General features: G+C 41.5%; 1 protein-coding gene across 1 annotated transcript in view; it reads right to left on the bottom strand.

Moving 5' to 3' along the window:
• Positions 1-6,729: 6,729 nt before the first annotated feature.
• Positions 6,730-15,462, bottom strand: part of atp6ap1a (ATPase H+ transporting accessory protein 1a) — a 77,512-nt gene continuing 68,779 nt past the window's right edge. The window contains exon 11 of the mRNA XM_034172050.1: positions 6,730-7,035. Within this exon, the coding sequence (XP_034027941.1) occupies positions 6,826-7,035 (210 nt within the window). The 3' untranslated portion in view covers positions 6,730-6,825. The remainder of the gene's footprint in view (positions 7,036-15,462) is intronic.

The raw sequence follows: 15,462 nt of genomic DNA, 5'->3' as shown, positions 1-15,462 counted from the left end.
AGATTTGGGTCTCGAGACAATCCTGTCTCAGAGGTCTACAGACAATACCTTTGACTTCATGCTTGGTTTGTGCTCTGACATGCAGTCAACAGTGGGATCTTATATGTAGACAGGTGTGTGCCTTTCCAAATCATGTCTGATCAACTGAATTTACCCCAGCTGGACTCCAAGCTATAGACACATCTCAAGGATTATCAGTGGAAACAGGTTGACCCTGAGCTAAATTTTGAGCTTCATGGCAAAGGCTGTGAATACTTACTGTGATACTTGCATACTGTGATTTCTTCAGTTTTTTTTCTCCCATGGTTAATAAATTAGCAAAAATAGCAACAAAAAAACTTTTTCACATTGTCATTATGGGGTGTGTGTGTGTGTAGAATTTGAGGAAAACGTGAATTTCATCCATTTTGGAGTAAGGCTGTAACATAACAAAATGTGAAAAAAGTGCAGTGCTCTGAATACTTTCCGGATGCACTGTACCTATTATTGCATATTCTAAGATGTACTGTGCCTTGTTTTGTTAATATGACCATTACAGATGGTGACTCCACTGAGCCTAGTCTGCTTAAGGTTTATTCATGTAATTAAAAAACAGTGAGGGAGTTCCCACTCACCAGAGTGCTTGCTCATGGGGTGGGGAAGGTTAGATCCAGGTTAGACCCTATTCATGTGATTGGTGCTGGAAGAATCATAGCACATAATGTAGCTTTGTAGTAATTTTGAATTTATAAAGAACTGAGAAACCAGGCAGTGATGGCACCAAGGGCAGACAAGGAGTTTGTTAGAGGAATCTATGAACAGGAACCACCTGTGGTAGTGATTCCTGGCATGTTTACAAATCAAAGCACTACATTCCTCCAAACCTCCATGTCAGTCCATCACTATTGCGACAGATGACCGCCGAGCTGTTCCGTTTGATCAGCTACTTTGAGCAGTTGTATCAAGCTGCACGGTGGACCATCCTGAAAAATTTTCAGATGCTCACTAATTTGGTACAGTAGGTGGATAAAGGAGCAGAGTTACTAATACAGTAGTGTTCAGAATAATAGTAGTGCTATGTGACTAAAAAGATTAATCCAGGTTTTGAGTATATTTCTTATTGTTACATGGGAAACAAGGTACCAGTAGATTCAGTAGATTCTCACAAATCCAAGACCAAGCATTCATGATATGCACACTCCTAAGGCTATGAAAGTGGACTATTAGTAAAAAAAAAAAAAAAAAAAAAAAAAAAGAGTAGAAAAGGGGGTGTTCACAATAATAGTAGTGTGGCATTCAGTCAGTGAGTTCATCAATTTTGTGGAACAAACAGGTGTGAATCAGGTGTCCCCTATTTAAGGATGAAGCCAGCACCTGTTGAACATGCTTTTCTCTATGAAAGCCTGAGGAAAATGGGACGTTCAAGACATTGTTCAGAAGAACAACGTAGTTTGATTAAAAAGTTGATTGGAGAGGGGAAAACTTATATGCAGGTGCAGAAAATTATAGGCTGTTCATCTACAATGATCTAGAATGCTTTAAAATGGACAAAAAAAAAAACAAAACAAAAAAAACAGAAAAGCGTGGAAGAAAACGGAAAACAACCATCAAAATGGATAGAAGAATAACCAGAATGGCAAAGGCTCATCCATTGATCAGCTCCAGGATGATCAAAGAGTCTGGAGTTACCTGTAAGTGCTGTGACAGAAGACGCCTGTGTGAAGCTAATTTATTTGCAAGAATCCCCCGCAAAGTCCCTCTGTTAAATAAAAGACGTGCAGAAGAGGTTACAATTTGCCAAAGAACACATCAACTGGCTTAAATAGAAATGGAGGAATATTTTGTGGACTGATGAGAGTAAAATTGTTCTTTTTGGGTCCAAGGGCCGCAGACAGTTTGTGAGACAACCCCCAAACTCTGAATTCAAGCCACAGCTCACAGCGAAGACAGTGAAGCATGGTGGTGCAAGTCATGATATGGGCATGTTTCTCCTACTATGGTGTTGGGCTTATATATCGTATACCAGGTATCATGGATCAGTTTGGATATGTCAAAATACTTGGAAGAGGTCATGTTGCCTTATGCTGAAGAGGACATGCCCTTGAAATGGGTGTTTCAACAAGACAATGACCTCAAGCACACAAGTAAACGCGCAAAATCTTGGTTCCAAACCAACAAAATTAATGCCTCGTAGATGTGAAGAAATCATGAAAAACTGTGATTATACAACTAAATACTAGTTTAGTGATTCACAGGATTGCTAAAAAAGCAGTTTGAACATAATAGTTTCGAGTTTGTAGCGTCAACAGTAGATGCTACTATTATTGTGAACACCCCCTTTTCTACTTTTTTACTAATAGCCCAATTTCATAGCCTTAAGAGTGTGCATATCATGAATGCTTGGTCTTGTTGGATTTGTGAGTGGCTCTTAGTGGCTAGAACTGTCACCTCACAGCAAGAAGGTTGTGGGATCACTTACCACCTGGGACCTTTCTGTGTGGATTTTGCATGTTCTCCCCGTGTTTGCGTGGGCTCCCTCCGGGTGCTCTGGTTTCCTCCCCCATCCAAAGACATGCATGTTGGGTGAATTGGAAACTTTAAATTATGTGAATGTGTTTGCCTGTCTATATGTGACCCTGCGATAGACTGGCATCCGGTACAAGGTGTACCCTGCCTTGTACCCTATGACTGCTCGGATAAGCTCCAATGCCCCCACCACTGTGACCCTTAACTGAATTAAGCAGGTATAGAAAATGATGACCCTAGTCTTAAAACTCATGTAAACTTTAAAGTCAGTGGAAGATGCATCATTACAGATGTACCCACTTCATACATGAAATCTATCATGACCCCACTGTTGACTCAAATCCGTGGGCCTGCTGGATTTAAGATGGAAAGTGGTGGGTACTGCGCTTATGATGACATTCTGTTACAAAGTCCAGGGTCCACGTGGTCCAGATGACAGCCTCCCAAAGTTGCACACAAACCCTTTCACTCTTCACACATTTTATTAATTTCACAGCAGCAGCACAACATAGGACCATAAATCAGGACCTTACAGTATTGAGATTCACTACAAACCATCAAAAATATAAGTTAACTGAAAAATAAATACTATACATTTAACATAATACATTTAACATGTTTCAGTGCACATAAATCATCTAAGCTCAGTTTGAATTCATGTTGCAGCTTAATTTGCAATTTATTTAATGGAAATAATCAAGTTATAAATATTGTTTTCCTTAAAATGCCATTTTAACTTGTCTTATCAAATAAGACAAAAACATAAACAGCAGTCTTGGTAATGAAACTACGACTTACGAGGTCTATTAGATAATAAACTGACCCTTTTATTTTTTTTTTAACTATATGGATTTGAATGACGTGCGATTACACCAATCATGCTTGAACCCTCGTGCGCATGCGTGAGTTTTTTCACGCGTGTCGGTGACGTCATTTCCCTGTGGGCAGGCCTTGAGTGAGATGTGGTCCCGCCCTCTCGGCTGAATTCCTTTGTTTCACACGCTGCTCGAGACGGCGCGCGTTGCTTTATCAAAATTTTTTCTGGACCTGTGAGGAATATCCGAGTGGACACTATTCGAGAAATTAAGCTGGTTTTCGGTGAAAAGTTTAACGGCTGATGAGAGATTATGGGGTGTTTCTGTCGGTGTAAGGACTTCCCACGCAGCGGGACGTCGTGCAGCGCTTCCAGGCGCCGTCGTCGGCCTGTTTCGACCTGAAAACATCCTAATTTAAGGCTTAATTCACCCAGGACGTCGTGAGAGAACAGAGAAGATTCAGAAGAGGCCGGCATGAGGACTTTATGCGGACATTCCACTGTTTAAGGACATTTTGTAATGAAAGACGTGCGCGCAAATTCGCAGAGTCATTTCCGTGACGACTCAGCAAATTTGTGTGCGCCGCGACAGGAAAAACACCTCCGTGTTGAAAACCATTTGTAAAATTCAGGCGGCTTTTGATGGCTTTCAACAAGTGAGTAACTGAGAAATTGTTTAACAGCTTGGGCATGTTCCAACTTGCCCGTTAAGGTTTCCAACGGAGGTGTTTTTCCTGTCGTAACCCCCCGCGGTCGGGTCCAGCCCGACATGCGACTCTGCCCGCACGTTCTTTCATTACAAAATGTCCATTAACAATGGAATGTCCGAATAAACTCCTCATGCCGACTTCTTCTGAAAGTTCTCTGTTCTCTGACGACTTCCTGGATCAACAGAGCCTGAAATGTGGACGTTTTCAACTTGAAACGGCGAGACGCTGCCGCCTCGAAGCGCAGATCGCCATCAGGCACCGTGGGCCATCCTTACGGCGACACTACCAGACCAAAATCTCTCATCAACCGTTAAAATTTTTACCGAAAACCAGCTGAATTTATCGAATGGTGTCCACTCAGTTGTGCCTTACAGGTTTGAAAAAAATTTGATCAAACAATCAATCAATCAATCAATTTTTTTATATAGCGCCAAATCACAACAAACAGTTGCCCCAAGGCGCTTTATATTGTAAGGCAAGGCCATACAATAATTATGTAAAACCCCAACGGTCAAAACGACCCCCTGTGAGCAAGCACTTGGCTACAGTGGGAAGGAAAAACTCCCTTTTAACAGGAAGAAACCTCCAGCAGAACCAGGCTCAGGGAGGGGCAGTCTTCTGCTGGGACTGGTTGGGGCTGAGGGAGAGAACCAGGAAAAAGACATGCTGTGGAGGAGAGCAGAGATCGATCACTAATGATTAAATGCAGAGTGGTGCATACAGAGCAAAAAGAGAAAGAAACAGTGCATCATGGGAACCCCCCAGCAGTCTACGTCTATAGCAGCATAACTAAGGGATGGTTCAGGGTCACCTGATCCAGCCCTAACTATAAGCTTTAGCAAAAAGGAAAGTTTTAAGCCTAATCTTAAAAGTAGAGAGGGTGTCTGTCTCCCTGATCTGAATTGGGAGCTGGTTCCACAGGAGAGGAGCCTGAAAGCTGAAGGCTCTGCCTCCCATTCTACTCTTACAAACCCTAGGAACTACAAGTAAGCCTGCAGTCTGAGAGCGAAGTGCTCTATTGGGGTGATATGGTACTACGAGGTCCCTAAGATAAGATGGGACCTGATTATTCAAAACCTTATAAGTAAGAAGAAGAATTTTAAATTCTATTCTAGAATTAACAGGAAGCCAATGAAGAGAGGCCAATATGGGTGAGATATGCTCTCTCCTTCTAGTCCCCGTCAGTACTCTAGCTGCAGCATTTTGAATTAACTGAAGGCTTTTTAGGGAACTTTTAGGACAACCTGATAATAATGAATTACAATAGTCCAGCCTAGAGGAAATAAATGCATGAATTAGTTTTTCAGCATCACTCTGAGACAAGACCTTTCTGATTTTAGAGATATTGCGTAAATGCAAAAAAGCAGTCCTACATATTTGTTTAATATGCGCTTTGAATGACATATCCTGATCAAAAATGACTCCAAGATTTCTCACAGTATTACTAGAGGTCAGGGTAATGCCATCCAGAGTAAGGATCTGGTTAGACACCATGTTTCTAAGATTTGTGGGGCCAAGTACAATAACTTCAGTTTTATCTGAGTTTAAAAGCAGGAAATTAGAGGTCATCCATGTCTTTATGTCTGTAAGACAATCCTGCAGTTTAGCTAATTGGTGTGTGTCCTCTGGCTTCATGGATAGATAAAGCTGGGTATCATCTGCGTAACAATGAAAATTTAAGCAATACTGTCTAATAATACTGCCTAAGGGAAGCATGTATAAAGTGAATAAAATTGGTCCTAGCACAGAACCTTGTGGAACTCCATAATTAACTTTAGTCTGTGAAGAAGATTCCCCATTTACATGAACAAATTGTAATCTATTAGACAAATATGATTCAAACCACCGCAGCGCAGTGCCTTTAATACCTATGGCATGCTCTAATCTCTGTAATAAAATTTTATGGTCAACAGTATCAAAAGCAGCACTGAGGTCTAACAGAACAAGCACAGAGATGAGTCCACTGTCCGAGGCCATAAGAAGATCATTTGTAACCTTCACTAATGCTGTTTCTGTACTATGATGAATTCTAAAACCTGACTGAAACTCTTCAAATAGACCATTCCTCTGCAGATGATCAGTTAGCTGAAACAACGCAGCAGTCTCTGAGCCATTCCTAAACAATGAAAAAAATCGACGAGAGGGTGGGCGACTCCTCACTCTAAGACTGCCCACAGGCGAATGACGCAACCGACAGGCGTGAAAAAAACTCTCGCATGCCCACGAGGGTTCAAGCATGTCTGATGTAATCACACGTGATTCAAATCCATATGGTTTTTGAAAAAAATAATAAGGTCGGATACTTTTCTAGTAGGCCTCGTAAATAATGTGTACTCTAGTTAAAAGTACACAGTAAATGTGATTTCTTCTTCACCCTACAAAAGGTATTTTCCATTCACTAATATGTAAATTTCACGTTTACACAGATAAATACACCAATAAACACATATACACAGAATAAATAACACTGAATTATTCATAAGGTATTTCTATCTCTGTACAATTGTGTATCCTTTCTATGTGGGTCATTTTGATCCAAATCAGCCAGAGATTGAAACATTTTCCTTCTGTCTCAAATTACATTTTAAATTTGAATAAATTACTTAAAATGGACTGCTAAAGATGATTATTATGAAATCTTTCATCATAACATTACAAACTGTGATACCATTTTCAGCCACACAGGAATGGAGAGTGGAATGTATGGAGAACATCACAGGTTGGAGTAGAAGCAGATGGACAAAGAAAAATGGAAGCTGAGAGACTGACTCCACGACACAGGATGCACACACTATGCTATTCTGTCTGGGGTACAGAGATGGCTGGGCCCTTTGGGTCATCAAAACGATCCATAGTGTGAAGTTGCATGATCATGTGCAAGCCATAAGTGAGGACTAGGACCATGAGGAGGCTGGTCATCAGGCCCATCCAGATACCAGGGGTGAAAAAGCCAGCACAGTCACTGGCATAGGAGAATTCACCTTCAGTCACATTAAAGGCCTGGATCTGTAGTAAAAAGACAAACAAAACCCACTCTGAATGTTTATGTGTTAAACTTGTCAAAATAATGACAGTGAAGCTGAAGGTGAAAGCACTGTCAGTTCTGCACTGTAGCATTTGAGTCATCTGGAAACACATCCAGGAAACTCACTCTAACGTTAAGAGCTGAAAAATGTGAGGTGCTCAGAAGCACAGAAACAGCTAGCGTAAAAAAAACTGTATTGTAAAAAAACAAACTGTGACCTATGAATGCTGAATAAATGGGACATCATGAACACAGTGAGCATTATTAATTGCTACAATCAATTCTCCTTGTCTTGGAGAAAATTTCAAGAAATCATGATATGGAAATTTAGCCACCGAGGCCCATTTATCAAAATCTTCACGCAGGCCTACAGTACGTGGATGATAAAGCTAATCTAAGAAAAAGCTGTTGTTCAGATAGGAAATCGAAACATTTAGTATGAAAATTTCATATCACATTAAAAGAGACTAAAATGTATAGTCATCAGTATTATTGCAGTACTGTTGGAATGTGCTGAGCTGTGACGTTTTATTCCTGCATGTTCTGAGTACAGGGTTCCCATCTTCAACTAGCTTTCCCTCAGCATTCTTGTAAAAGCCAAAATATTCCCACTTCAGACTCAGTCTTCCAGGGATGCTGCAAGATTTCTTGAATAATGCCACCACCTTCTGCCATGTTTTCAATGTACAAAAATACAAAACCATCTATATTACAATAGCCAAGTGACGTGTGTGTGTGTGTGTGTGCGCGCGCATGGCTTTGATGATGCAAAAGCCGGGGAGAGCTGACATTTGCCATTTGGTATGCTTATGTATTTTGGGTCAAGGATGAACACTGCCAAAAAACAGAAAGTTGATAGGACAAATTTTTTGGAGAAATTAGCAATTGTAGCTAACCAATAAACAATGGATGTTGTGCCGCAATGCACCATGGGAGTTTGGGGTTTTAAATGTTGTTATTGTGGTTCATGTTAGTGTCGTTAGTGTTACTGATGTATTGTGTTTTTGTAGTTCAATTGGATTAGTCAGTTTAGATAAGTGTTATGTTGCTGTCATTATGAGTGAGTTAAGCCTGGATCCCACCTAATCATGAAGGATGACTAAGGAGCCACACAGCATATTTTCTTTGCTACGAGAGGGTTTCTTCAACTATCATGGGAGTTTCATGGCTCTGAGTGGCTCGCAGAGGCATTATCTTCAGTTAATGAGGCTCCTCTCTGAGCGTGGCGCTAACTTCAAGAAGTTCAAAATTTAGCAACAACAGCGTGGAGCAGTTTGTGTACGAGTACGAGACGACTTAGACGCATTTGCATGATGCTTACGAGGCTGCTAAAAGCCCATTATCCATGCGTCTGGCAGCTACGTAGGACCTGAGAGGCTATTTTTAGAGCGGCTGCCCTTTTGCGCACACAATTCCACCTGCTCTGTGCGCTGGACCCTGTATATAAAATAATTATTTTATAGCAGATTAATTATTTTCTGTCAAACCTTGGATGCTGAGAACACCTCTAATCGCTTCTGGAATCACAGAGGACTGTTTCATCTGGACACTTTTTTCCCCTCACTTTCCTGCTCCACGTGGAATTTATTTTGAACAGCTTAAGGTAACTATTTTTAATGTTTTTATAGCTTGATAAAACAGTTCCTAGCTGTTAAGGTATGTCTATGGTTGATTTAATATCTTGTTAATGGATCACATGAGCTCTGCTGTGTGTGCACACTGCGCACTGAGGCAGTAACTCATCACGCTTCAAACAAGCATTTAGGCAGAACGCCAGCTCACAAAAGAGTGATTTTTCAGTCAATAATGGACAAACACAAAGTTAAAATTTGGATGACTGCATGAAAGCGGATGTGTGTTTAAAGCCATGGAAGAAATAACTCCAGTGAAGCCAACTAAAAGCAGAGCTGTGCAGCCACAGAGAAGAGTGCGCAAAAGACCGATTTTGAAGACATAACACAAAAGTTAAAAGTTGTATCACAGTGACTTGTAAGCTGCAGAAGAAATAAAGATATCTTTTTTTTTTTTTTTAGCGATCCACAGGTCTATATAATTAAAGCGGCCACCTCATTCTGTATGCAGTACAGCACCGTGCCAAAAAAACTATTTTGCAGAAATAAACAGACAAACAAAGTTAAAAGTGGCATCACGGTGTGTGTGTTTAAAGCCAGGGAAAAAATAAAGCCAGCAAGCCGCGGAGCCAACGAGGAGCACAGAGGTAGCTGCCCAGAAACCCTTGGTTCGGTTCTAGCTGGTCTGGTGCATTACAGGTGGACAGCAGCCTGGCGCACAGTGCACAACCGTGGGACATCTATTTTTGGACTGCATTTAAAAAAATGTGTCATCTTTAAATGCTGATGTGAATCTGTAAATTGAAAACCCACACTTTAAGGGACCAGGTGTGGGAGGGCTGGAGGTTGGGACCAAACCCATGCCTAAACCTGCGCCAACATCGTGTTATCATGGCACTATCATGGTGCTACGTGGCTTTGTGTGTCTGATGCGAGCCATTCGAGGCTCTAATGACAGGTCGGTCGTGGGTCACTAAAGGCTGCTACAGTGAGGAAATTAAGTATTTGAACACCCTACGATTTTGCAAGTTCTCCCACTTAGAAATCATGGAGGGGTCTGAAATTTTCATCTTAGGTGTATGTCCACTGTGAGAGGCATAATCTAAAAAAAAAAAAAAAATCCGGAAATCACAATGTATGATTTTTTAAATAATTTATTTGTATGTTACTGCTGCAAATAAATATTTGAACACCTACCAACCAGCAAGAATTCTGGCTCACACAGATCTGTTAATTTTTCTTTAAGAAGCCCCCTTATTCTGCACTCTTTACCTGTATTAATTGCACCTGTTTGAACTTGTTACCTGTATAAAAGACACCTGTTCACACAATCAATCACACTCCAACCTGTCCACCATAGCCAAGACCAAAGAGCTGTCTAAGGACACCAGGGACAAAACTGTAGACCTGCACAAGGCTGGGGTGGACTACAGGACAACAGGCAAGCAGCTTGGTAGAAGACAACAACCATTATGATTATTTATTAGAAAGTGGAAGAAACACAAGATGACTGTCAATCTCCCTCGGTCTGGGATTCCATGCAAGATCTCACTTTGTGGGGTAAGGATGATTCTGAGAAAGCTCAGAACTACACAGGAGGACCTGGTCAATGACCTGAAGAGAGCTGGGACCATAGTCACAAAGATTACATTAGTAACACATGATGCGGTCACGGTTTAAAATCCTGCAGGGCAGCAAGGTCCCCCTGCTCAAGCCAGCACATGTCCAGGCCCGTTTGAAGTTCACCGGTGACCATCTGGATGATCCAGAGGAGGCATGGGAGAAGGTCATATGGTCAGATGAGACCAGAATAGAGCTTTTTGGAATCAACTCTACTTACCATGTTTAGAGGATGAGAACAACCCCAAGAAAACCATCCCAACCATGAAGCATGGGGGTGGAAACATCATACTCTCGGGGTGCTCTTCTGCAAAGGGGACAAGACGACTGCACTGTATTGAAGGGAGGATGGATGGGGTCATGTATTGCGAGATTTTGGCAAACAACCTCCTTCCCTCAGTAAGAGCACTGAAGATGGGTCATGGCTGGGTCTTCCAGCATGACAATGACCCCAAACACACAGCCAGGGAAACCAAGGAGGGGCTCCGTAAGAAGCATTTCAAGGTCCTGGAGTGGCCTGGCCAGTTTCCAGACCTGAACTCAATAAAAAATCTTTGGAGAGAACTGAAACTCCAAACCTGAAAGATTTGGAGAAGATCTGCATGGAGGAGTGGACCAAAATCCCTGCTGCAGTGTGTGCAAACCTGGTGAAAAACTACAGGAAACATCTGACCTCTGTAATTGCAAACAAAAGCTACTGTACCAAATATTGACACTGATTTTCACAGGTGTTCAAATACTTATTTATTTATCATACATTGTGATTTATTTTTTTTTTAGATTATGTCTCTCAGTGGACATGCACCTAAGATGAAAATTTCAGACCCCTCCATGATTTCTAAGTGGGAGAACTTGCAAAATAGCAGGGTGTTCAAATACTTATTTTCCTCACTGTACGTGGCACATGTGGGGTACAGAGAGGCACATAGAGGCACCTTCATAGCGGATACATGATAGATGAAAACGTAGGTCATTCTTCGAATAATCACTGACACACCCATGCATGGCTCATTATTTGGTGGGACCCAGGCTTTAAGTGTTACGTTGGCACCATGAGTGAAATGTGTAGTGTTTTTAATGTCTTCTGCCACCGTCGCTGTTTGTCAAATTAAAAGCAACTGCGTACACCAGAATGCAGAAAAGACAAACAGCTGTGTGTGTGTGCGCGCGCGCAGGGGTGCAGTTTTAACCAAGTACAAACTCAGGAGAGCTGACATTTGCTGTTGGGGTCAAGGGTGAACGGCACCAAAACCAAACATTGATAGGACTAATATTTTTAGAGAAGCTACAAATATTAACTAACAACACAGAACAATGGACACCGATATGTATATTCTGGACTTACACGCCAACCCAGCAGGAGGCGGTAAATCATTTATATATTAAAAGCGTGAGTGTGTGACTTTATTTAGTAAAACAATTAATTTACTGTTTTAATTTATCAATAGTTTAGATTCTTGTTATCATATACACTATAATTATTTTATTTGTACTTCTGTATTGTTCGGGTACAGCACAGGACAGTTTTTACTGACTTTACTAAGGCATTTGATATAGTAGACAGAGACATGCTATGGAAAATTCTTGAGCATTACGGATGCCCCAGTACCATCATCAGGCTTATCCGTGAGTTTCATGATAGAATGCAGGCTACAGTGTGTGTTGATGGTGATACATCAGAGCCATTTTCAGTATGTCACTGTGTTAAACAAGGCTGTGTACTCGCACCAACCCTGTTTGGTCTCTACCTAGCTGCTGTTTTGGAAGTATGTGTGGAGGAACTACTTTACGAGGTCTGTGAGAAAAGTATCCAACCTTATTTTTTAAAAAAACCATATGGATTTGAATCACGTGTGATTACATCAGCCAAACTTGAACCCTCATGGGCATGCAAGTGTTTTTTTCACGCCTGTCGGTGACGTCATTCGCCTGTGAGCACGCCTTGTGGAAGGAGTGGTCCAGCCCCCTCGTCGGAATTCCTTTGTCTGAGAAGTTGCTGAGAGACTGGCGCTGTGCTTGATCAAATTTTTTTCAAAAACTGTGAGGCACATCCGAGTGGACACCATTCGAGAAATTCAGCTGGTTTTCGGTGAAAATTTTAACGGCTGATGAGAGATTTTGGATTGTTTCTATCGCTGTAAGGACTTCCCACGGAGCGGGACGTCGCGCAGTGCTCCGAGGCGACGTCGTCATCCTGTATCAAGCTGAAAACCTACAAATTTAAGCCTCTGTTGACCCAGGAAAAACACCTCTGTTGGAAGCCTTAAGGACAAGTTGGAAAATGCCCTGCTGTTAAACAATTTCTCAGATACTCACTCAACTGAAAGCCACCAAAAGCCGCCTGGACTGAAAACCAGCTGAATTTCTCGAATGGTCTCCAATCGGATGTGCCTCACAGTTCTTGAAAAAATTTTGATCAAGCACAGCGCCAGTCTCTCAGCAACTTCTCAGACAATGAAAATCCGACGAGGGGGCTTGACCACTCCTTCCACAAAGCATGCTCACAGGCGAATGACATCACCGACAGGCGTGAAAAAACTCACGCATGCGCACGAGGGTTCAAGCTTGGCTGATGTAATCCCATGTGATTCAAATCCATATAGTTTTTAAAAAAATAAAACTGTCGGTTTCTTTTCTAATAGACCTCGTATGCTGATGACACTGCATTGGTGGATCAATCTCTTGAAGACCTGCAAGCCATGTTGGATTGCTTTGTGGCAGCATCTGTAGCATTTGGCCTTACCATTAACATCAAGAAGACAGAGGTTCTCTACCAACCAGCACATTGCACTTCTCCTTCAGATCGTGAGCTCTATATACACAGCAAACCAGTCAAATCAGTCAGCAATTTCACCTATTTGGGAAGCATGATATCTTCAGATAATTCCATCGATTTAGAGATAACAACATGCATTTAGAGACGCTGCAAATGCTTCTGGAGCTCTTGAGGAACGGGTGTGGTCTGAGAGAGAATAAAGCTTGAAACCAAATGCAACCTTTATGGAGTCTTTGTTCTTCCATGTCTTTTTTACTCCACCAAGAAATACACTCTGTACAGAAGGCATGTAAAGAAACTGTCCAGCTCTGTCACTTAAGAAACATCATGGGTGTAACCTGGCAAGATCGTATCTGCAACGGCGAAGTTCTCTAAAGAACTAATATGCAGAGTGTGGCGGCACTGTTAGTCAAGAATCAGCTGTGCTGGGCTGGTCATGTAGTGAGAATGTCAGATGATCGACTATCAAAAGCTGTCCTGTATGGTGAACTGACATCAGGTAAAAGGAAACGTGGTTGACAAAAACTTCGCTACAAAGATGTCCTGAAGCACTACCTAAAGACAGCAGAAATAGATGAAGGAACTTGGGAGAAGAACGCTAGAGCTAGTTCTGTGTTAGAAGAGGGTTTCTGTGGCTGGTATCACTGTTGAATGGAAAAGAAAAGTATATTGAAGGATGGAGAAAAAAGGCACTCAAACTTTAACATAAACTTAGCCTTCATCGGGAACGATGGGCAGCCGAAGAGAAGAGACTTCTGTTTTGTCATTTAATTTTTAAATGGACCACAATAGAAATAAGTGTTTTCACTTTCTTCATCCATGTAGTATTATTATTATTAGGAACACTGTTTATTCATTTTAAATTGGCACACATATACAACTATACATAAGAATTACTTCTCAGCACTGTGCAAAAAGATCGATTAAGAAAACAGAACGTTAACAAGAATACGAAAAAACAAAAATAAAAACTCCCTGCCCAGAAATGGCACTTCTTTGTGTACACATTTGTGTAGATAAACAATAAAATTCTCAATTTCACTTTATGGAAAAAAGAGAAAAAAATATGTTTGCGGATTACAGTCACCATTTTACAATAATTCTTCTTCATTAATATTTGCCAAGTTCACATTTTTCACAAATTTTCTAAATGGTCCCCATATCTCTTCAAACATTGCCAGTTTCTCTTTCCTAATACATGTACCTTTTCTAGAGGAACAACTATGAGCATTTTTTCACCCAGTATGCCAAACTGGGCCTGTTTGTCTTTTTCTAAAATATAGCAATTGATCTTTTAGCTTGCAGGAGACACATGTTGATCATGTTTGTTCATTCTTGGTAAAGTTATGTTTTCCAGGATAAATTCCAAAAATAAAAAGAGCAGAATTTATTGGTATGTTCGATATAATAGTTTCCATTGCTATTTTTAACCTCCTCCCAGAAACTGCCAACCTTTGCACACTGCCACATGCAGTGGAACAACGTCCCTTTATCCTCATTACTGTTGTGTGGGCCACTGAAGAGGAGGTACTGCTGGCCCACCACCACCAGAGGGTGCCGTCTGGAGTGTGGGCTCCAGGCACCAGAGGGCGCTGCCGCCTCACAGGAGCAGCCGGGGTGACAGCTGTCACTTATCGCCTACAACAGCTGTCACCAATCATCTGATCAGCAGTGGTATATCAGCAGGACGACATCTCCACCTCTTTGCCGAGATATCGCTCTACCGAGGAATACCTGTTACTTTGTGTGTTGGATAGCAGATATTTTGTTTACTTTTTTCCGACGAGAGGTGGAGGTGGTTTTCCACCATACGTGTTGCTGGGTGCAGACGCACCCACATCTAACTGTTTTTGTTCCTCGCCAGCAGTACCAGATCCGACAAGCGGAGGCAGTGGCCACCTGGGAGTTCGGGACTTGGAGGCTCCAGTATTCCCGGGGTTCGGTGGCGGAGGAAATCGTGTGGTTCCGGTTCTGCTTTGGACAGACGTCTCTTATCTTCGAGCCTGCCCACGCAACATTTTTTGTGAATTGACTTCATTGACTATTATTGTAATCTGCTGTGTTTGTTGTGCTTATTCACAACAGTAAAGTGTTATTTGACTTCCTCCATTGTCCGTTCATTTGCGCCCCCTGTTGTGGGTCCGTGTCACTACACTTTCCCAACAATTACACTTTGTACACACATCTGGTATACAACCCCTGGCACAAATTATGGAATCACCAGCCTCGGAGGATGTTCATTCAGTTGTTTAATTTTGTAGAAAAAAAGCAGATCACAGACATGACACAAAACTAAAAGTCATTTCAAATGGCAACTTTCTGGCTTTAAGAAACACTATAAGAAATCAAGAAAAAAAGATTGTGGCAGTCAGTAACGGTTACTTTTTTAGACCAAGCAGAGGAAAAAAATATGGAATCACTCAATTCTGAGGAAAAAATTA

The sequence above is a fragment of the Thalassophryne amazonica genome, chromosome 6 (genome assembly GCF_902500255.1).
Source record: "Thalassophryne amazonica chromosome 6, fThaAma1.1, whole genome shotgun sequence".
Classification (NCBI taxonomy): Eukaryota; Metazoa; Chordata; class Actinopteri; order Batrachoidiformes; family Batrachoididae; genus Thalassophryne; species Thalassophryne amazonica.
The sequence above is the reverse complement of the archived record's forward strand: the minus strand, read 5'-3'. Positions and strand labels throughout refer to the sequence as shown.